Consider the following 23,398-nt stretch of genomic DNA (forward strand, 5'->3'; position numbering starts at 1 on the left):
GTCAGTGAGCACATCTTTGTTTGTTGTGACAAATCCGACCCCCCTTCACCCTCCAGGCTCCAATAACAACTGGCTGAGTGAATCACAGTTGTGTCCAAGAGCTGCAGGGAATTCTGGGATTTTTACTGCAGAAGGTGATTCAGACGATTCTCAGTTTGAACCCAGATCTGCTGTCTCTGCTGTTCAAGTTTTTAAACGTAAAAATACAGAACCTCATCATGTTAACACTTTTATGATTCATGTTTGTGTCTCAAATAAGTATTTTTTTTCTTAAATAGAGTAATACAGTTATTCCACTTTATTAACTCATAACTTAACATTATGTTCCACAAATGGAAATTATTCAATTTACTCTAACCCTAATTTATAATTAAAGATTAAAATTGGAAAAACCTTGAAATTTAGGACTGCCAGTTACAATTAAGTTTTTTTTTTTTCTGGTAACACAGGGTACTTCTGGTTCCAGCTGAGGACAGAAACTGTCCGTAAAAAACGACTTAGGTTTTTTGATCTTGGCTAAAACGTCCCATACGTAATTAAAAGACCCCCAGGAACGCTTTTACGATGGATCAAGAGATGAGAGATATGGAAAATAAAACATTTAATTAGGTCTTTGCTATAGTGACAGCACCAAACTGCGAACTTCTTCTGTAAATTATATCACTTGGTTAACATTGGATCATGTCTACATGACTTGATGTACTCATTACCATATTGGCAGTCTGTTTGGTTCTGATTTATCCACAAACATTTACAGAGAAAAACATTGGAATTAGTTGTCACAAATGGGGAGACTGCTGGTTCCATGTGCGGCAGGTTTATTAGATCAGGCAGGAACTAAGCACAGCTAAAAGTCTACAAAGCTCAATCAGGCTCAGACAGGTAGGGAACAATCACAAGCTTCAAAGACTAGAGTTTTCTGGATCTGGAGGGCCAGGGCACGCACAGAAACAGAAGAGCAGCTCCAGGTAGAAATACCCAGTAATGCACATATGATGGCACAAACAATACCTCTTCACCGAGCAAAGCTCTGTGCAGTGCTTAAGTGTCATGTCGTTGATTAACAGATGAGAGTCAGCTGAGCAGCATCCAAGAACTGTGCGCTGGGGCTGCTGGGAGATGTAGTGCAGTCAGTATTCTGTAGACTGCTCCTGCTGGTGGACAGAAGGGGAGGCAGAGCGCTGACTCCTGACAGTTGTATTCACCTGTATGAATTGTTCAATAACATTTTAAGCAACAATATTTTGTGATCAAATACATATAACATTTTTACAGCGGTTAACTTTTTTTTTGTGCAAAATAAACATTTCAACCTGAAAAAAAAAAATATATATATATATATATATATATATATATATATATATATAACAAAATTCAAAACATTAGTTTTATTGATCTAATGTATGTATTAAAAAAATCGAACTACCAGATTTCTTTAAAAAAATGTACTTTTTCTTTCTTTTTGGCCAATTAAAAACTTCTTAAAGAGATAAATAAATGTTGTCCTCTGCGGAACCTTTTATCGCTCATCGTTTCCGCACGGACATCAAGAGCGAAACCGGCTTGTGCTTCACTTCCGGTACCCATGACACAGGAGCGAAGTTCTGACAGCTGATCTTTCGATCAGTTTATTTTTCCTTCTGGACTCCAAATATTTATTTTGAAGGTGATTTGGGGTCCGACGTGCCTGTAACTGTCCGGGGGTGGTGCCGAGAGCGCCTGCGCAGTGGAGGGCGGCAGATTATGGTGTAACACGGATCGCTAGCTCTCAGACTTCAGGTAACAAACAACAGTAGCTAACAGCGGTTAGCTTCAAGCTTAACTTTGTCTTCCTACTTTATAGTTTAACACAAAAAATACACATTCCCTCGTTCATTCTTGCTTGTTTGAAGAGTCTGAGAAACGAAACACGTTTGAGGCTCGTTTGTGATCAAAAAACTGTTTTTAGTAAAGTAAATACAGCATTTTAACACTTCTACAAGGCACTGAGTTTATAAGTTTTCGAGTTTTGCCTTATTTGATTAAAAATAAATATGTCTTTTTTTATTTTACTTAAAGACAAACATTAGTCAGAGAGTAACAACTTTTTGACATGTCATTTAAGTCACGAGTTTAAGCTAAAATAATTGTTGTCATTGTATTTAGCAATAATTTGATGATTTTTAATTGGATATTTCGTACTGTAGTACAAGTTTGGACTGTATTTGTTAGTGGGGTGCAGAAACTGACAGCTGAGGCGGGTGGGTGTTGAGTCGGTCTCAGTGACACACTTTCTGATCCTCACTGACAGCTGATGCCTTCAATCTGTGAACCCCCCCCTCCCGTGAATATGGGAAAGTATGACAGCAACGTGCACAGAATTATGGGAAATATAGCATTCTGTGGCCCAGTGCCGAGTAGAAAGGGCTCTCCCCGACTGACACTTTGACCCAGATTGCTTTCACATAATTATTTTATTAAAGTAAAAGCATTTTTTGGTTGGGGAGGGACACACTGACAGACATTACAGTGGCTGTAACAGCAGTTAAAACAGCATAAATAAAAGTTTGAACCGAATAAATGTAAAAAAGAAAAGAACAGCCTCTAGTTTACAATATTTCAGGGAACAACAAAGTTTTCACACAAATAATAAATACATAAATAAAGGAAAAACACTAGATTTTTGCTCATTTTAAAATATTTTGAAAAACACAATTTTCTTAATTTCAAGTTATTATTGTAGTATAACAGTATTAAATATCATACAAACTCTTTATTAAACTGTGACAAATTAAAACATTTTTTATTTTTTGTATTTAATTTGCTTCTTATTCACTAAGAGTTTGTATTACTTTTATATGACAATGATCAGTCAAATCTTCTGTCTGTCCCTTCATCTCACTCTTAATTTAAATGCTCTTAAGCAACATTACAAGGAACTTGGTGGAGAAAAAAGAACAAATTCTGTTCATTTACATAACATTTATCATTTCTTCTGCTAACCTCATGTTTGGGATGATATTCTTTTAAAAACACTTGAATTTTTTGTCACTTTGTGTATTGGCAACAATTTCCATGTTAGATTTTACTTTGCATAACTTTAAAATTGTTATAATATTCAGAGACAAATGAAAAAAGGAGAGAAAAAGACTCGTAAAAAAATAACTAAATGAAGCCGCTAATGAAGAAAATTACAATATTTCAAAAAAAACATTTTGTTTTTAGTAAAAAAAGAGAACATCCTTTAAAAATGTCTACAGAGTTCGAAAACAGCAATATTTTTTAATTTAAAAAATAAGTAATTAAATAAAAAAAGAGGCTCCCACTCTTACTGTTAACAAATTGAACACATAAACTGAAGACAAATTAACTGTCTAGTTAAAACATTATCATATTTGTGTGTTTTTCATCTGTGACCAGCAGATATATAAGGGGCAGTTTGGTAAAGAGCTGAGTCGGAGGAAGAGAGGCTCATCACAGCGCCGCCATGCTCACACTGGCCAGGAAGTTGAAGAAAGATGATGGAGGAAAGGCGGGGCGTTCGTCTGCAACCTCAGACTCCACCCACAGAGTCTCTATCAGGGACCGCCTCCTTACCAAAGGTACAAATCTTGCGTTTGGTTGATCTGATATATTTCTATTTGTTTATTAAAAGGAAGAAGTATGTGACTTCACTAATGATCATTCTATGATTATTTTCCGTACTGTGTTTTTTTAACAGAAGTTGCAGACCTTGAAGCCAATCTCCCCAGTAAGTAATGTCTTTTGTTTGCTCATAGAATCATCAAAGCTTCATATCATTTTACAATTGGCTGCAGTTTGCTTGCAAGTGAACCCTGGTGTGGTTTTCTACTGTGAAAACCCATGACTCAGACATACATTTGAAGACCCGAGGTAAAAAAATTGAGGTGGAAATTGTAAAAAAAAAAAAGACACAATGGAGGAAGAAGATGGAGGCATTTATCAATTTATGAAAGTTTTTTTTTAAATTGGAGTTTATTATCTTGATTGGTCGGCTGCTCAACTTTCCTCTGAATTATTAAATAACTTAAATAAGTCAAAAACAGAAGGAAAAAGTGAAAAATATATCTGTTAAAAGAAGAATCTTCTAAAGATTTCACAAAGACTAAACGGAAAATAATAAACCTAAAAAAAATTGATCAGTTTAAAAGTTTAGGATTTCTCCATCAAGTTATTTCAACATTTTAATACAAAAACTGCACTTTGGTTTTGAAATGCTGGAGCTAGGCAGCCTCTGATAACACAATTTGTGTGGGATTAAACTTTTTTATCACCACTTTGAAATGTCTAAAGCTCCAGTGCTTAATGTTGCACCATCCGTAGTGCTAAATTACTGGTAAGTCTTTATAAATACAATAAAAACTTTTAGCTTATTAAACTGATTTGTGTTTTTGACCAAAAAAACTACAAAGAAGGATACATTTGTAAAAGCCATTTATTTGTCGTCTTTTAAATGGAAGCTATCTTTCTGTGGTTTCCCTTTTAGACTTTTCTCCACAGTGTATCACATTTCTGTTTGTTTAGTTTGTGAATATTAAAACGCTCCATGGCGGAGTTCATTGTGGTCGCTTTGGCTGAGCTCAGCGTGATTGTTTTTGTGTGCGCTCCGATGAGTTTCCCCTCTTTGCTGCTCAGAACCGTGAAAGACGAGGAGGCAGCCCAGCACGCAGTGTTCACAGGAAAGTCACAAAGCTTGTTGGTTCGGGGGATCCTTTCTACACAATGAACAATCAATAATTGGGTTGCAGGAAGAGAAGATCATATATAGAAAAAAATATTGGTTTTCCAACCTAACTAACATGCATGTTGTGTCTGTACAACTGAATCTTTTGAAGTTTAAAGTTTAAAATGGAATTCTCCAACTCAAACATTATAGTTTAAACCAATATGAATATTTTGAATTATCAAGCAAGAATAAGTTCAGTATATGTGTTTACATTTATTTTATTTGAAACTCTTATGTGACCTGTTCTCATTAAATCATAAGTCAGGAAACATCTACAAAAAACAAAAGAGTCATTTAAGGAGAAGAAAAAGTGAACTTAGTCATTTTTAACCCCACAAATTAGGGATGCTGCTGTTTTTGGTTCATAACTGAACCGTATGTTCATACTGAATTATGGGTAAAGGTGTTTCGTTGCATCCCTATGACAAACCGCAAACACTATTGTTTATATATTTTAACAACTCTTTGGCTGGTTAATGAAAATAGTTATTCAGTGTTATTGTTATATAACGCCGTTTTCCACACTGTAGCGATTGTTGTTAAAAAGAAGCAGGAAGATCTTCTGCAAACTCTGGGTTTATGATGTGGTTTTTGTTTGATTTAAGGGCAAGTAACTGGCTGGAACAACCAGGTTATGTGACACATATACAAATACCGATATATATTTTGAAAGTTTTAACATTTAAGGCCTAAACAAACAGATGCCTTCATGCACTGATAGTTTTCTTCAAAAGTTTTGCAGTTTATCTGTTTTGTTTGGGAGTCTTATTAAGTTATCTCAAATCATCATAATACTTAATGGTTTTAATGTCTGTACTGCATGTTTAAGTGCATTTATGTCTGTTTATTGTTAGGAGGAATCATAATATCAATAGGATATTTTATAATTATGAATTAAATAGATTTGATATAGTTTTTTTCAGACAAAGTAGTACACTTGAAGTTTAATTTATTAAATATAGGTATATACTATAGCCCATGTGCATGTAGTGTTGGAAGTATACAATCAATCAATCAATCAAACTTTATAAAAAGCGGAAAAGTCTAACTGTATACTTCAGACTTAATTGGAACACTTTTAGTTTACAATATATAGATAGTAAATAAAAAGTAAACTTCACATGTACTGCTTCAGTTTTAGCATATTCTAAGTATACTTGTAGTACACATAAATACTATAATTTTCTTTTATGCCAGGAGTTGCTGTATTACGGTTCACCTTTTTGTGGCCTTGCAGCTTTTCTTTTTTCAGAGCAATATTTCATGCTAGTATTTATTTTATTTTAACTCAATGAACTGCATCCTGATTGGCTGTAAACCTTGTCATTTTTTCATGCACAGAATGCGTTCAGCTTTCTAAAGTTCTGTAAATCTTTAACCACAAGTCAGATCTTTTTTTTATGTCTTTTGACTGCACTTATTCTATGGAGGTTTGAACATTGAGAGTTTAAGCAAAAGAAAAATCTTAATTTCTGTGCACAGCCTTTAAACATCCCGCTTTGCAGATTCCGCCTATCACTGATCATTCTTCAAACATAACTCCTGCGATAAATGAGAGAACACTGTATCTATGTATTTTATTTTTTATTTTTTTTATTTTTATTTCTGAAAATAGCTTGAAATAAAATGAAAACAGAGTGTACCAAAACATTTTTACATTGCCTCCTATAGTAAATCTCCAAACCCTTCGACTTTATTTACCACTATAGATTTTGCTTGCGCAGTACCTGTCTTTGAGCAGCAGGGGGGAATATGGTGCCACAGGGACACCTGTGGGCTACAAACACAACCCCCCCCCCCATGGTGGTGACATTATCCTGCTCTGTTTATAGAGGATATAGTTAGAAAGTCTCACAGGTCTGTTTAAACTGATGGGCGTCCCTCTTTCTCCATGTGCAGGTACATGCAAAGCCAGTTTTCCAGATGAGAACAAGCTGCATCACTTCCAGCTGTCCGTGTCTCCCGGTAAGACGGAAGCATCAAAGCTTAAAGGTTAAACTGGTCCTTTTTTGTTGTTATACTGCTTCAAACATTCATACTAGAATGTAAAACTTTGAGAATTGGGTAATAAATGAAAATGCCAACATGGATTTGCTCAAATCTCTGAGATCTCTTTTCGTGTTTCTACATTATGACAGCACTTTTATTAGTTCCAAGGTGCACGCTGCTTGCTCAGCAGTGTTCCAGCCTAAGTGGGCTACCTGTCGAGCGTTGTACGACACAGACACAGCGGTGTGGAGTTACACAAATCTCCGGAGGCTCCCTTGGCTCGTGCTTCCTTTTCCTTACCTGTCATGCAGCAGCTTTCAGAGTCACGCTCTCATTAGCTGTGTGTGTGTGTGCGGCTTGTGCAGCGATGCGCCGCCACAACATGCAGACCGTTTCAAAGCCCAGCTTTTTGTTTCTTTATGTTCTGGTGCGAGAAATTGTCACACGCTTTTAAAACACGGAGAATAAAAACACAGATGCATGGTGGGAAGGATGTTACGGGTGCTGATGCGTGATATCAAAGCATGAGCCGTTTCTTGAGTTCATCTGATTAGCTGTGGCTGGTAATGATTTAGGAACCTTATAAAAAAAAAAAAACAGCTCAAGAAACTCCTCCCACAGTGACTGCAGGTCATAGCAGTTCATGCATAAAAACATCCAAGTGTTTTTGTTTTTGTATAGAATCACGATGACTTTAAAATGTAATTGTTTTAATGTTGCATTAAACGTTACAACTTTATGGTTGAAATTTAAGCTGAATCAATTCAGCTCAACACAGATCGAACCACGATTCTTACTTCTGAATAATATATTTGTACAGTCGCTCGATTAAATTGTCACTTGAAAGAATTATTTAGGTAACACTTTATAATAAGATTCCTTAACAAGCTTTGTTAACACATTAATAAGCATTATTAACATTCTTATAAGGTGTTAGTAAGACATTTATTGGTGTAATAAGCCTAATAAGGCTTATTAAATTCCTAAGTTAACACATTTACAAGCATTATTAATGTGTTAATATGATGCTTATTGTTACATTTATTACCATCGTATACGTGGAACAAATAAGTGTTAACAAGCTCAATAAGAATCATTAACAAAACTTGTTAACAGATTAGTAAGCCTTATTAATGTGTACAGTTCTTGTAAGACATTTAAGAAGCTCTACGACCTCACTGTCTTAAACGGTCTACAAAAATGACTCATATTTCATAAATAATTTGTTTTTTTGTGTTCCAAAGGTAATGTATGGATATAGTTTACTCTGAAAGGCTTAAGAAAATCATGGTATGACCCCTTTAAGATCTGGTTCCACGATATCCTTAGGATGATCTTTTTACCTTCACAGATTTGAAACCATCTTAGTCTTCCCTTCTTGCAGCTGGTCAGAAATGCAAATCTAAAGAAGCCTGGCTATAAATGGTTCATTATCATCACTGAATATTCATGCAGATCCAAAAGATGAAACAGAAATTGGAAGTTTTTATCTTCCCACCTTTCTAACACTTATCTGGTGTAAATATATTCAAGGCAGCAAAAGTTTTTTCATCTTTTAATCATATATCAATTATACCTCAGTTCTATCGGTTATTATATCCTGTATAATATTTTAATTTCATAAAATGGTTATTTGGTTTATCAAAGGAGACTTCACACAATTTGTTTCCTTAAACAAGTTGCTTTAAACAGATTTCCACAGCTGTAATTTATTACTTATCTAAGTTAAAGGAGGATTTGAATTATTCTGCTGCTGCTCTGTGTTTTCATGAATGCGGCTGAGATTTGAATCGATTTTGTGCTCCCGTTGTGTGAAGCGTTTGGTGACAACAGTGATTCATGATACAATTTGCCTGAGCCAGCAGGTAAAGAAAGCATCAATAGAATGTCACGTTGTTGGGCTTTGAGTTCAGGTTGCAAGCTGAAAAGCGGCGTAGTTCTAATGCGAGTCTTTGCAGCGTTTCTGCAAAAAAACAAAAGCAACCGCAGCTTTATGAGGACTCAGCTTTGTTCTCTTCTTATCCAGTCGACGTGTCTTTGCTGAGAAAAGAACACGTCTGCTGCTTGTTAAAAAAAAAAAAAAAGTACTATGCTTATTATTTTCTCCCACACAGAGACCACACTACACCCAGTTTAGTTGAGGCCAATATTAACATGAAAATAAAATCGAAAAAAGTATCACTCAGAAAAACACAATTACCTAAAAAAATTGAAGTTGCACTAAAATGAAATGTCCAAAAATGTGAAATTTATAGATAATTTATGGATACAAGCCTTAACTATAAATCGCTGGTGATCATTTAAGAGTTTTCATTTATGCTGTTAAAGGAGCTAGAAATGTCTTTCACTGTTATGTTGTTTAGAATAAACATTATTTACCTTAATGTAAAGGAACTAAAAAACAAACAGTGTTTCTGGAGTAGAATCAGTAACTAGAAACACTGTAAAGACATTGCTTCTGAAATCTGGAATTCATAATCCCACAGTCGGACATTAGGAATTCCCAAGGATTGACGGTACTTGTTTCACTTTCTCACCTGTTTCCAGAAATTCTAACAACCTGAAATCATCACAGTGTATAAAAAATGATCATATGTGTGGGCTTATATGTATAAATGTAAATGTTTGTCCACCCACTTCACCAAATGAAGTAAACTTTTATTCACCTACAGGCAGAAACTATCGACTGTTTTAAACAGGCCGTAAGCATTTGCTGCATATTTTCATAAAAATGTATGGATTTCTTCTTTTTTCATCAGTTATCTTTTTAAAACTGTGTTCCTGTTAAATGAGTAAAGTATCATACTGAAGTCCATGTTTGATTCAAGAGGTAAGGAATTAATTTACTCTGTGAGAGCGCCAGCCTCATTGGTATTCATTACTCTTTCTGCCACCCAAACAAAGAGTGTGACTCCAGATTGGCTTTCACATTGGACTTTGTTAGCAGTGTCTACGGAGAAAAGCAAAGATCAGCTATTTGGAAAAAAGGATCGGTGTCATGTTCTTCTCAGCATAATTGATTGGAGATCGAGTTCTGGAGAGAGTTGCTGTCTTTTCAATCATATGTTCTCACCCAGCACACACTGCCATCAAACGCCTCCATTCCATCTTATTTCCACTACTTTTGTCAGTTTCCATCAATAACATTTTATTTGTAAATAGTCTATTAAAGGAATCCAGCAAAATCTTTATGTTGGAGGATAAAGCATATTTAAGGAGTCATGATCTTTCCTCATTCTAGAGTTTATTGAAGACTTTGAGTAAAAAATAGAATTTGCTTTGAGGTTTTTACATTACTATAGGTATCATATCTATTGTGCGACATTTGTGCGGACCCCAGATTCAATTTAGTCCAAAGTCTGTAACACTTGTAATTTCTAGAGAAAATTGTCTCTTCTTTTTCCCCATTCTGTCACCGCTTAGTTCTAGAGTTTTATCACACTCTGCTTTAATTTATAGCTGTTTCTATACATCAACCAGAAATGGGTTGTAGTAGCGTAGATCTAGTACTTCAAAATAAGTTGAAAATCCTCAGGAAAGCAAAGTTCTTCTTTACAGGAGTGGAAATCTCCGAAATTTTGGCTTAAGTCTTAGAGTGTCGCACGTAAAGTGTCTGATAGTTGGGTCTGAGAGCGGTTCCTGGTCCCAGACCCAGGAGCCGCTCTCAGACTCATCTATCGAGGTGGTCTCTGTTCATTTCCAATCGGACTAACTTTGGTTCACTTTGAGAAATCTCTGGTAGACTCCAGTCTGAATACAGACCAAATGCAAGGTTCAGGAATGGATCCAAAACAAATTAAGTGGACTCGGACTGGAACAAATTATTTTACCAGTCTTAATAGACCCCTAGTCACAAGCACCCATAGTTGGGGTTGAGTCATGCAGGTTTTTGGGTTGTCCGGGCCCTTGAGAGGGTCATAGACAGTGTGGCTGCATCTTAACTCAGGTGTGCCTTTGAGTTCCCTTGAAGCTCCTATGGCCACTTCAAGGGACATGAAAATGGGGTGTACCATTGTCAATGTGCTCAATGTGTGTGGTAGGTGTATTGTGAAGTGTCCGCAGGATTTACAAAAGTTTCATGGACCTATGATGTAGGGATGATGCTGTTATAGGGTGCCCGTATGCTACACTCTAGTTGTTAGTAAGATACGAGTACTGACCCGATACATAAATGTCAATCAGGCCATACAAATGATGATCTGATAGTTTCATTGACTAATTTCTAACGATCAGGCTGCACGCAAGGAGTACACATTTGTAGTAAATGGCACTTAGTGGCTCCTTGTGAAGTTTTCAGGATTTGGGGTTGTTAAAAAAAAATCAAAATGAAAAAAATTTGCACCGTGAGCTGGTTCACCGTAATTTACCCTTGTGTGTTGTATACAACCGGTTGCCTGCAAATTGCCATAGAACAAGATGGTGTGTAAACACTTTCCCTCTACAGGCCCGTAAAGGTTTCCTCATTTTTTTTGCCTGTACCTAGCTGTGAGGACCGTTGTGGTTAAGGCTTTACACTTTTTGAATCTAAGTGTTAGATAACAATAAAAACACCCTCTTTGGTTCCCACATCCTCAGTCCGCATGTTCATTTTAAATGCTTACGTTAGATCTGTGCAAAAGGGAAACCAGTGAGTAAGGTTTGTTTGGACAAACTGTCAGAATTACTCAAGTTTTCAAGCACAACATTCTTTGACCACAAAGCAGCTGCTGCTCCAGCTAAAGTGCCAAATGTGAAAAAGCAAAGGCGGAGCAATTTTGCTGCTGCTAAACTGAAGTACTTTAATGTTCACATGTCAAACTGAACTCCTTTGTGTTACAAAAAACTCACACCTTTCAAATATCCAGCAGATTATTGAAGCATTACTACTATTTCCAGGCTGCGGGAAAAAAATTACTTTTAGTTTAGAACATTTAAAATTCATAACTGATTCAAGCTTCTATTATTAGTTTTCAAGGTTTGCTTGCTTTTTTAGCAAAGAGGTTTCTCTTAATTCCATTATTTTAGGTAATTTTTATCTTCATAAAACTGTAAATACCTTATTCTGTCGGTCCCTCCGGGATGTTTGCTGCTGCCTGATCTTAGAGTCCTTTCTAGGACAGAGTATCATCTCTTCTCTTTCCTCTGCTGCTGTGTGGTTGCTCCTGGGTGGCGCCTCATTAACTGTTCATTCGGAGTGTCTAACCGCTTTAATCAACGGTTCAAATGTTAAAGAGCATCTATTCACTTAACTGCTTAAACTCTGAGGAAAAAATGGCGAAACAGCTGTGATGAAGTTTAGTGTTATTGCAAAGGCTGTAACTTGGAGGGCTTTCAGCGAGAATCTTGGATTTTGCAGAGAAAACATGATCAGTTAACTACACCAATTTAATTATTGAAAATGCTATTTAACAATTGCTAAAGCTTGTGTTTTTTTGTGGATAAAGCCTTTAAATTTTTTTTGCCACATTTCACACTTTACTTTTATCTTAAAAGGGACCAATTTAATTAGATACCGGGTCAATGAGTCCTTTTCAATCAAGACCCACCCTGTTGCCCATTTGTCTCGTGTCGTATTTGCATCTTTTTTTTTGGTCAAACAGATTCTGTTCTGTGTTTTATGAGCTCTTGTGGAAGGAGTGAATTCTGCTCATAAAACTCGTTCTCGTTAACTGCCCTCCATAGAGGGAAATCATAAGTGCAGAAATTTATCGGAGCAATTCCCAACTTGACTTTACTGTGCTGCAGTTAGCTAGTCATTACCCTGTGATTTAAAACGGTTGTGAGGGTGCAGATTATCAGGGTTTTTCTATGTTACAGTGATGATTTGTCATTTGCAGTAAAATGCATTTATTTATCCTTATTTTTAAATCCTATTTAACCTGGTCAGACTGTTATGGCTCTACACTCTAAAACCCATTTTACTCATGCTTATTTTTTTGACCAAGAACAGAAGCTTAACAGAAGCTTAGGTGAAAGAGTTCTTTGGGAAAATTTTGTTTTTGCCATATTGAGTTAAGGTATTTAGTCAGAAGATTTCAGATTTGGTCCGACTCTGTCTGTGTGAAAGCTGAGTGTTTTGTGACAGTGAGGATCGACCGTGTCTTGAATTTTTTATGACCTCTGACTGCAGTTGGAAAATAGTAAGCGTTTACTGTCATCTGCCTTTTTCTTGTCCGGTTTTCTCCTTCGTCGTGGGCTTTCCACCCTTTGGTTTTGATGCGTTTGCTCCTTCTCAACACTCCATTCTTGCAGAACGATTTGATTGTTCTTTAGTATCTGTTAAATGTAAAAGGCTGGGGTGGTGCTTTAATATTGACTCTTTGTAATGTTTGTATCTGAAATTAAGTTGAGCATTGATGCATGAAGAAAGTTTAGTATTGATGCTATATAGGGGCTTTTTCTTCCAGCTATTTTATGTAACTATAATGTAAAAAACCAAAGAAGCAAGCCAGCCTCCCTTTGGTAAAAGATTCTGATCTGTGACTTATGCAGAGTAAGGTTTTTTTAAAAAGGTGCAAAGCTGGGTTCTGTACTATGTCAGCAAAGCCTATTAGATGTGCTGACACTCATTAAAATCCCTACATGTCCAATAATACTATTTTACTATTTTATAGACCCGCCGGTTTTTCAGTTCTGTCAGAAATTCTTGGTTGTGATCGAGACATTTCATGTGTTTATGCCCTCCAAACCATGCTGTAACTCTTTAGAATCACAAGACTCAAAAGTCACAGCTGATATTTAAGTATCAGGTAACTAATCAAAAAGTGTAGCATTGAACACTGAAGATATGTTTTTTTAACTATCAACTATTCGAGGTTACAAGAAATTACATCTTTTTGTAGTTCTTTGAGTTTTTAGACTCAAAATTTCTAGGAACGTTTTCAGCTATTTCAATCATTAAAGTCTCAATACTTCCAGCTTTTTAAAAATTTACCTGTTATTACTTTTGGTTATCTTTACCTGTCTGGTTTTTGAAAATTCAAGCTTATTGAAGTAAAAAGAAAAGCTTTAAATCCTTGAAAAAAAAAAAGGCGTGTTCTTTGATTAAAAACATCTGAATCTTCTCAGCTGGAGGGACCCAATTATATTTTTAATAATGGATTCTATTTAAGGCCTTTAAACTAACGAACTAATTTAAGGCCTTTATTCTGTTCCTAATTTACTGAAGAGCTTGATGAACTGCTAAAGATCATTTTAGAAGATTAAAATAAGGTTGTAGCGCTTGTCTGGGACTAGGCACACTGACTACAGAAGGTGTGTTCGTCTCGAGGAACCTAGAGTATGTGAATGAAAACGCCACAAAAGAGGAAAAATTACCAAGCACCTGTGTTGAAACAAGACAAAACGACTCTAAACATAAAGAACTGAGTCTGAGGTTTGATTGCCTGGATCTCTTTAGTCCTTCCTTAAGGTTCTTTTCCAGTTCTCAGTTCAGGTGTCCGTCCTGAAGGTTGATTGATTGGTAGCTCATCATCAAGTGAAACAGCTGACCTCAATCCCAGAACAAAAAACCTGACCGGAGAGCAGGTTGGAATGTACTTGTTTCCTAGTGTCTTTGTTGGGTTGTTGTGGCAAAATCGCATAGTTTCTTACAGACGCCAGCCAGCACACGTCCTACCCACAACGGAGCTGTGGTAGGAAGGAGAGCAGGAAGTGATCTGGTGACCTGGATAAGAGGATTTGACTCTGTTACAATAAAGGCCAGGCCAGGTGGTGAATATTTCACTGATTGGTGTGGTCACTAGTCCGGGTTACAAGGGTGACAAATATAGCAAAGTTCTAGATCCGGAATCTGTTTTGGTTGCTCAGGATACCCTCGATGATCAGGTGATCTCCATCCTCCCTAGGACTTTTTGTCCCAAAGTCACAAGACACGACCGTCACAGTCTCTTCAGTTCCTAGCTTAGACTCTGAATCTCCCCAACCAGTTTATAGGGAACGTGCATGTTTTCAGTTACAGTTCGATCTTCTGCCTTTTGGAAAACCAGGCTTTCTGTAGAATAAAACCTAATGAGGAGGTAAAAGTCAGCTAACAAAAATATTTTTGCTTGAGCGAAAGACAACAGTCACACAGGACTCACTTTGGCCTTGATATAATCCAGATCCATCCAATTTGGACAGCATCCATTGTCTCTGTAATGGAATAGTGTTTCGATTCAGCTTCATTTAGTTCACCTAGACAACACAACAACGTTAGCATACAGTCAGACCGTTTAATACGCCTGTCAAAACCTCTTATGTGCTTCTGAATTTTTATACCTATTGTGCAGTTTCACTTTTATAGCAACATTAACAAATATTTCTATAACAGACCCGCTTTTTCCTGTAAACCTCCTATATCTATATTAAGGTTGTCCTATTCTCATTTTTTTACGGTAGTTCAAACAATCTTTTGTCAAACTACTTATTTGAAGTAAATTACCCATTTTTAGCATTTAATTAAACTTTCATGCTTGAATGTAAATACATGTAATTTTTTCATCAAATGTTGTTCAAATGTGGCACAAAATAAAAGCAGAAGTTTGAATGTTGAAATTCCAGTTAACAAGACTGCAAAGCTTCATCACATCATGGATAGATCTATTTTTGATTCTCGTTTTCTGGAAGTTGTCGCTCATCGTCCGTCTCCGCTTTCGTTTCAGATGAAGGTTACTACCAAAGTGGAAAGTTTCAGTTTGAAGTAGATGTCCCTGAAGCCTATAACATGGTGGTGAGTACTCAAACAGTCCTGGGTTGATTGGTCCAACACTTCCTGTTGGGTCAGCTGCTACATCATGTGACTACCTCACAATAAAAACATTCTTAAGGTGTATTTTTGTGATTTTTATTTTATTTTTTTAAAGTTCTCATCTATCTTTTGCAAATCTTTCATTAGAATAAGTAAACCTATTTATGTTTACGCTTGATAACTGATTAATAATCTATTCATTTTGACTATTCTTTAGACAATTTTTTTGCTTAGTCTTTTATTTGTTATAAAGTGTTTGTTTCTTTAACAGTGAAAGTTAAAACAAATAATCAGTCGATCTTTTGATCTTTAAAAAGACATAATAAGTGAATGAGAATCTGTTAAATAAATATTATAAAAATAATTGGGATCCTAAATTCTTTTAAACTTCTTGAAAACAAAATCCAATTGAACTAATATCATGTTTTTTAGTTACTGTAAATTTGTCTTAACAGAAAATCATCATAAAAATCTTTATTTTTTAGCTGTTGTGTGGCGAGATGTTCATTAAACATGGAAGGTCTTTTACAGTAGAAGTACTTTAGAGGAAAAGACCATCATGTTGAAATGAGGGCTGTATCACGATAACCATAAAACAGCGCTTTTTAGTGTGTCGTATTTCCTGCAGGGATTTCAAACTGAATGAACAGCTGAGCACAGATTTTGAACCCAGAAAATTGTTAAGTAGTAAAGTGAAGCACAAGGAGCACTGGTGCACCGAGGCGATCGATACCAGCTTTTCTTTGCCGCCTTTGTTGTGGTCACACTTTGCTTCAAACCTGCTCCATTCTTTTCTTGGTTTGTGCTGCTCAGAGATGACTCTCTGGTTTGTCCACTTCTCCTCTCCACCTCCAGCTCTGAAACCAGCTGCAAACACTCTTTTACGCTTTATTTCCCAGGACAAAGAGAAAATGGACTATGTGATTCAGTAGAACTCCACAGATTGTAACTTGACATAAATTGTCCACTTCCTCTCATGCATTACTCACACTGGGGGCGTCGTAAGTCTTCTTTGCTGTTTTTCCAGTCCTCTGCCCGGGAAAACAAACCAACCCTGACTGCTTTCTACATCAAGAAGCCAAGATCGGTTTATCCTTCATTGAGCCCCGAAATCTGTTTTCGGATTATTTCAGAAAATTGAAGTGTTTTTTAAATATTTATTTATCCTGATGTTAAAAATACACATTTATTTGATTTATAGGATTTTTTTTTGCTGTTCATTTGTTCCTGTTTATAGTGAAAGTTTATTTCAGAGTATTTTACTGAAAAAACAAACAAACCAGTATCAGGATTCAATTTAAAAAGTAATAAAAAGCTGATTAAAAGCTGATTACTCTGTTGTTTAATGGTTGAGCTTCCACTGGTAGATACTTGTTTTTCTCATTCTTGTACGAGTTTTTAAAAACTATTATTTCATATTTGTTTCTTTGCTTGTAAACCTCACCTTTAATTCTGAATTTTCTTTGTTTCTCTACAGCCTCCTAAAGTTAGATGCTTGACCAGAATATGGCATCCAAATATCACAGAGAATGGAGAGATCTGTTTGAGGTAAAAATGTCCTCATTTCATTTAAACCTTTTTGTGCTTTTGCATCTTTTTCCTTGTCTGTTAATGTGTTTTATGTAGTTCTTTATCTGTTTAGAAACTTGGAAAACCTTATAAATGTCTGCGTGCCGTCCTGCTTTCACAAAGAAAGTGTTTTGTTTTGTTTTGTGTTTTGCAGCTTATTGAGGGAGCATTCTATTGATGGCACAGGCTGGGCCCCCACCAGAACATTAAAGGTATTTTTTTTTAAATTAATGCACTTGCCTTTAAAACTTACTTTTTAATGGTAATTTTGTGTCATTTTAGGTCAAGTTTCTATCATAAATCTCCGATTGTGCATGATTATGTGTTTTAGATCAGTCTAAGCCATTTTCTATCTTTGCTACAGGACAAAATATAGTTTTGTTTTTTTTAGCTAAATTAATATATTTATTTAAAGTGAAAATCACAATTACACAAAGTGAATGGCAGGTAAAACTTCTTGAATTATTTTGCTTAAATAAATCTTGTTAAGAAGCACATATAACATTTTTGACTTATTACGTCCTTAAAAATTTGAAATATATTGATATTAATATTCTAAACGCTAATGTTTATTTGCTAAATTTCTCAATCAAGATCTTGGTCCTGAAACTGGCTTTTTGTCATCATGGCTTGTTTGCTGAAATCAGTGGTTTTGCATAAATTATTTTCACATCACTAACATTTAACCTTAAAGTGATCAAGAATTTTAAAAAATCAGATAACAATAATCTGGAATATAATTTAAGGTAGGACAAGAGGAGATAAGAAAATACTTTTTAATGTGTCACAGCCACATAAAAGGTCTGAAGTTTTAAGCATTAAAAAACTGCTTCCACTGCTGCCTGTTGTTGCTATTTTTGTGGATTAAAAAGATTGTTTATTTCCTCACAATCAAAACCACACAGAGCATCTACTGGTCAGAGTCAGCCAGCGAAGGCGAGCAGTCTGCTGTGCTGCTGAGTCACTTGAATGATCACAGTCTAACATTTCCTGCCATGAGGAGTTCAGAGTGTCGTCCAAAATAAACTGAGATCATTTCGTGGTGTTTTGGAGACATTTAGACTATCAACTTCCTCAACAACAAAACACAAAAATCATGATTTGTCTCCTAGACGTTTTGTGTGGGTGCTTTGGATTTTTCTTTCTTTGCCAGAATATTTGCCCTTGGAAGACACTGAAAGAGCCATTTAGATCTCACAAAATACTAAATCTGTTCTAGAAGATGAAATAACCAAAAAGCTTTTATTATTGTTTGTGTTCAGAAACAAATTTCCAGGCAAACTCATGGGCTAATAGGCAATCTTCTTTTCCAAACAGTCCTGGTCAGGGGTGTCTGTAGCTCTGGAGGTGGAACAGTCATCCCATCAATAACCAAACAGATGGTTTTTGTGGGAGGATCTAAATGTGTGCAGCTCCCAATGGTCCATTATTGTATAAACGTTACTGATGAACCCTTATCATAAAAAAAGAATTAGAATTAACTAAATCTTAAGCCGAAATCACAACTGCAAGCTTTATTAGAGGACTTGAGTGACTCCTGTGCTGTAAGGCGAATATTTTTCTACGGGCGTGCTGCGAGCTGCAATGCAGGAGTGTCGTACAGATTTGACATTTTTTCCACACTTGTACGACTCTGTTACTCATTTGACTTGTGTGGAATTACTAGAGAATCTGCGCTCAGAACAATAAAAAGGTGTGTGTACTGTGTACTCCACCTCATTTCTGCAACATTCTCTGGCTTTTGGACATATAAAATATGTATTGCAGCTATAATTTAATGTACTTTCTCTCACTTTTACATCTTTTTGTTTCTATCATTAACTTGCTCATCCTTTTAACTTTTTACCATCTAGACTGTTTTCAATCCAGCAGGGGAAAAAAAAAGAACTCGTCCTCCACACAGTTCTTCATTTATTAATATATCTTTTATTTAAGACAGGGAAATCCTATTATGTTATTCCTCGCTTCTCTAGAGTCTTAAGAAGAGCCTGCAGGAAAAGCAGCGTAGCTCAAAGTACGAGCGAGGATCTTTGTGGGGTTTGGGTGTGCGGAGCCGCCATTCACAAAACAAGGAAGAAGGAACAATGTAGGGAGCATGTCGTGTGTAAGCACTCATTTGTGAAACATTTACTGGGAAGACTGAATAATTAAAGCAGCCTCATCCATTTTCCATGGACTTGAAAGTCAACACAGCGAGCTGAGACTCTTAGAAATACGTTTAAATATATGCTGCCACTCATTTTTTGTCTTTAGAATAAAATACACAAATACAACTTTAAAATTATTGTAAAATTGCTGGGACTTTGTCCTAAGTTGTTTTTAAAGTTTCTACAGCATGTTCCAAATTATTATGCAAATTATAACATACTTTTCATAGGTAGATTGAATAGAAGGTTTATGTAGTTGATGTTGGTGGGACTCCAGAGACAACAGCAGCTTCAAATATGTGCTTGCTGCTTTGTAATGAAATTTTAGCAGCTGCTCTCTTAATTTGATGTATTTGTCTGGTAGAAAACTTCCTCATTCTGTGTCTGAATTAGCCACAAATCTCTTAATAATACAAAGATCAAGCTTAAGTTTTGTCAAATACCCAAGGTTTTCATGCTTTGTTCAAGGCATTCAACTATTTCACACATTTCAGCAGCAGAGATCTATTTTCTTTCCCATATTGTTTGAAAACGTCCCTCTTTAGTAGGTTCTCCTTTAATTGAACTCACCTGGCAAACTAACGAACACAGGTGTCTGAGATTGATTTCAGTGGTCCAGAGAGCCCAGAGACACAATATCATCCATGAGTTTAATTGAAGAACAACAAAGAAATATCTTTTTGACACTTAAATACAATTTGCACAATAATTTGGAACACAGTGTAGATTAAATGAACATGGAAAATAAAAAAATAAATATTTTCAGAGAAAATTCTTATAGATTCTGAAATGTGTGAGTTTGTATTTTAAATGTGTAGAAACATTCTGAGGAAAGATATTTTTGACATCATCCAAAAATGGCTCCATTATGTTACACATACTTGAGTCCCACCAGCCATTGTTTATCGTGAATTCATACCTCTCACTTGTCATTGTGCTTTTTATGAGTACTTGGCTTGACTCTCTTCACTGGCAGCCTTTTTATCTAAAAGCCATGTTAGGCCCCGCCCCTGAGAAACTTCATAAGCTCAGATCCCAAAACCTTTTTGTGTTGAGTGTTCTCCATCGAAGCTAAAACTCATCTTTATCCTTTAAAAATCTGCAGCCCAAAAGTGTCAACTTACTGCAGATGTTTTAAAATTTTTACTTTTGGATGTTTTTAGAGATCTAATGTACTATTTAAAGATGCTGAGAAACAGTTTTTACCTGCTGCTGCCAAATGGTTTGGAGACTCTTAATCTTGATGAGGTTTTCCTGGTTAAATAAAAGGGCAGCGGACAAAAATAAATGAAAAATCATCCATAAACTCAGATTTTCCATGTTTTTAATCCGTCAGTCATCTTTAAAGCTCTCTGTGCTGAATACAGATTCTTGAGTGATAACCAAACCTAAAACCTCAAAGTCAGAACTGATTTTACGGCCATAGAAACAGGCTGTCTGTGGGCAAGAAATGGACAAACCAGTACGCAGGTGGGCTGCATGAAATACCGAGGTCGTAGACTGCTCTTGGAGGCCGTATAATGAACATTTTAATGCACTTTTTTTCCCTGCAGGCATCTTCGGGCAATAGGTTGTAGCAAAAACTCAGGCAATATGCAAGAATAAGTAATGCTGCATTCACTTCAGATGTGGTTCAGTCAATGCAGAGACGGAATCTGTGGTCCCTCGACTTCGGTGTTGAGTGCGCCGTAGGGAGCATCGACCAATCAAGAACTTATCTTTGGGCATGTGATGTTTTCAGTGACTTGATTAAATGTAGAAAAAAAGTCCAATATGGCTGCTCAATGCAGGGATTTTTGTCCTGAACTTCCATGCATCCATGCCAGGGACTGTCCCTGTTATTGTTCGGCAAAGGCGGGATACACCCTGGACAGGTCACCACCCTGTCACAGACCCCATTGAGCTGGCGCAATCACGCCCGCTACGCTAGCCAGCCGCTAGGGATAGTGTAGCAAGATAGCATACTGGCCTGCAGGCGTTTAGCTGCCCAGCAGACAGTTCTATCGTAGTGGGCGTGATCACTCTGGCTCCATGGGTCTTAGTTTAATCAAGAAAGTAATAAAAAAAAAATCCTCCAGTTTTATTTTTATTTTCCTCCTCTCAGATTAATGCAAACTGGGTCACAGACAGATGGAAGAAACATTTAAAACGGCTGTCAGGAGTGGATTACAGGGCACCGGGAGTGACTCTGAATGATCTGGTGAACCCAGACATGGCGACATGATTGCCGGCGCCTCTGTAGAGCTCTCCAAAACATATAGACCCAAGCTACTTGCTCAACATCGTCCAGGTTTTCTATGTAGTCCAGAAAAACTTTGGTCGTTGCTCCGTGGCCGGGGCGTCAAGGTGTCGAGCAGTAAATTTGACGTGCGTCAGAAGTGAAGCAGCAGACGCGAATTTGTTGCACGAATTACGTCCATGTGAATGCAGCAAAAGAGGGGTGAGGGATGAGCCAGTACTCGCATCTTACTAAATGAAAATGAAAGTGTGTTGTAAGGACACCGAATGGCGGCATCACCTATATGGCTTAAGTGTGTGCAACTTGGCCTACAAATACCTCATGAAAGACTTGCCAAACACAAGAGAATTGTGCAATCAGTTTCCATGACGTCCCTTAAGTTGGCCATATGAGCCTTGAATGAACTGCAAGACACACCTCTGCTCCCCCTGAGATACGCCTTCTAGTTTCTACGAACCCATAAAACCCTCATCACCCATATGAGTCTACCTCCGTACGGATGCATGTGGCTGATTGTTTTCAGCCTCCCCAACTGTGAAATCACATTTTCTACTTCAATTTGTACAGTTTGATTGCAAACATATAAATGTTTAATGTTATAATTGATTGTTTTGTAGTTGTCATCTCTGACAGCCATTGCATTTAGTTTGCTTTTGCTGTTTATCCACACTTCACACCGGATTACCTCCATGGATTCTATAATCCCCTCCTGCATTTCAGTTCTTCTCAGTAAGCCTGTTGGCTCAGGCGGCTGTAACAGAATTTAAAGTCTGCTGTAGTCAGGAGAAACATGAAACTTCTGGAAAAGCAAAGTTTATTGTGTACATTGTGGTGCCATTTATGAAGTTGTCAGCTCAAATTTAGATTCAATGCAACATCTGAACAGTTATTTATTCTGAGGGAACATTGAGGTTTCAATGGTTTTGTGGTAGTTTACTCTTTCCTGTGGATTCTACCAGTTTTCACTCTGTTTTCCAGGAGTTTACCAAAATGAAGGCATAGATTTTGGTCATTTGTGTCAAGAGATGGAGTGTGAGAGGGTCAGAACTAATGCGGGGTTAATGAAATTTATTAACCAATCTGAATCGATCTAAGCTTGATAGATCAATAATCGATCCATAAAAGTGGAGATTGATCTGACGCATAATGCTAAAGTCAGCTAGCTTGATGCTAACGTATGATGGGATTTCCCATAGGATGGCAGCTTTATAAACCCACAGGCATGAATTTTCCAAACTCTTTTAAGGAAATATTTTTAAATTAACTGTTTGTGGTCTAAAGTATGGAACCCCTAAAGGGACAATGAAGTAATATTTTTTTTCCCAAAAAAAAAATGTCTGGTTACTAACTGGTGCGCACCAGTTCCTATCGGAAATATGCCACGCCATATGCACACATATGCATGTGCAGATTGCGGAGCTCTTTTTTCTTTCTTCCAACTAAAGGTGATGTTTCATGCAGCGGTGCGGTTTCTGGGGATCCTGTAGTTTCATTATTTTCATTATTATTTTTGCTATTCAGAAAAACATTAATTTTGTTTTTTTTTCTCCCTGCACTTCAATGGACTAAAGCCAGAAAAAAAACACAACAATAGAGAAAACTTGTGATTTTTGCTTTTGTTGTTGCTCAGCTTCTCAATCTGATGCAGTTTAGAGATTTATTCACAACGTTCTGATGCTTTAGAGGTTTGATAGTTATGAAAAGATTTTTTTATATTCTGTTTTTTTTTCTATTGTAAAAGATAATCAATTGATGACACTTTTTTGCAAAAGAAAACCCTTTTTTCACCAACGTTGTTTTCCTAAATCTAACATTCACTCGAATCAGTGAAATTTTATTATTTTTGACCAAAAAAACTAAGATTTTAAAAAGGTTTTGTTGTTATTTCAATAAAGATTTGTTTGACTTTCCATGTTTTTCTCTTTGTTTCTTAGGATGTGGTCTGGGGATTGAATTCCTTGTTTACTGTAAGTCTATCTTTCTTTCGAAGCAGTTGGAGGATTTAACTTGATCTATTGTTG

General features: G+C 36.4%; 1 protein-coding gene across 5 annotated transcripts in view; it reads left to right on the forward strand.

Annotated features, from left to right (window-relative positions):
* The first annotated feature begins 1,523 nt into the window (after window positions 1-1,523).
* Window positions 1,524-23,398, forward strand: part of ube2f (ubiquitin-conjugating enzyme E2F (putative)) — a 46,355-nt gene continuing 24,480 nt past the window's right edge. For 2 of the 5 annotated variants that reach the window (XM_024286630.2, XM_024286632.2), the window contains exons 1-8: window positions 1,525-1,779; window positions 3,403-3,581; window positions 3,701-3,730; window positions 6,626-6,691; window positions 15,337-15,404; window positions 16,900-16,970; window positions 17,146-17,203; window positions 23,312-23,344. In XM_024286630.2, coding sequence (XP_024142398.1) covers window positions 3,467-3,581; window positions 3,701-3,730; window positions 6,626-6,691; window positions 15,337-15,404; window positions 16,900-16,970; window positions 17,146-17,203; window positions 23,312-23,344 — 441 coding nt within the window. In that variant the 5' untranslated portion in view covers window positions 1,525-1,779; window positions 3,403-3,466. Of the gene's footprint in view, window positions 1,780-3,399; window positions 3,582-3,700; window positions 3,731-6,625; window positions 6,692-15,336; window positions 15,405-16,899; window positions 16,971-17,145; window positions 17,204-23,311; window positions 23,345-23,398 lie in introns of all 5 variants that reach the window. The other 3 variants (XM_036209608.1, XM_024286629.2, XM_024286633.2) reach the window with 3 other exon arrangements.

This window comes from Oryzias melastigma, linkage group LG21, assembly GCF_002922805.2.
Source record: "Oryzias melastigma strain HK-1 linkage group LG21, ASM292280v2, whole genome shotgun sequence".
NCBI classification, from domain to species: domain Eukaryota; kingdom Metazoa; phylum Chordata; class Actinopteri; order Beloniformes; family Adrianichthyidae; genus Oryzias; species Oryzias melastigma.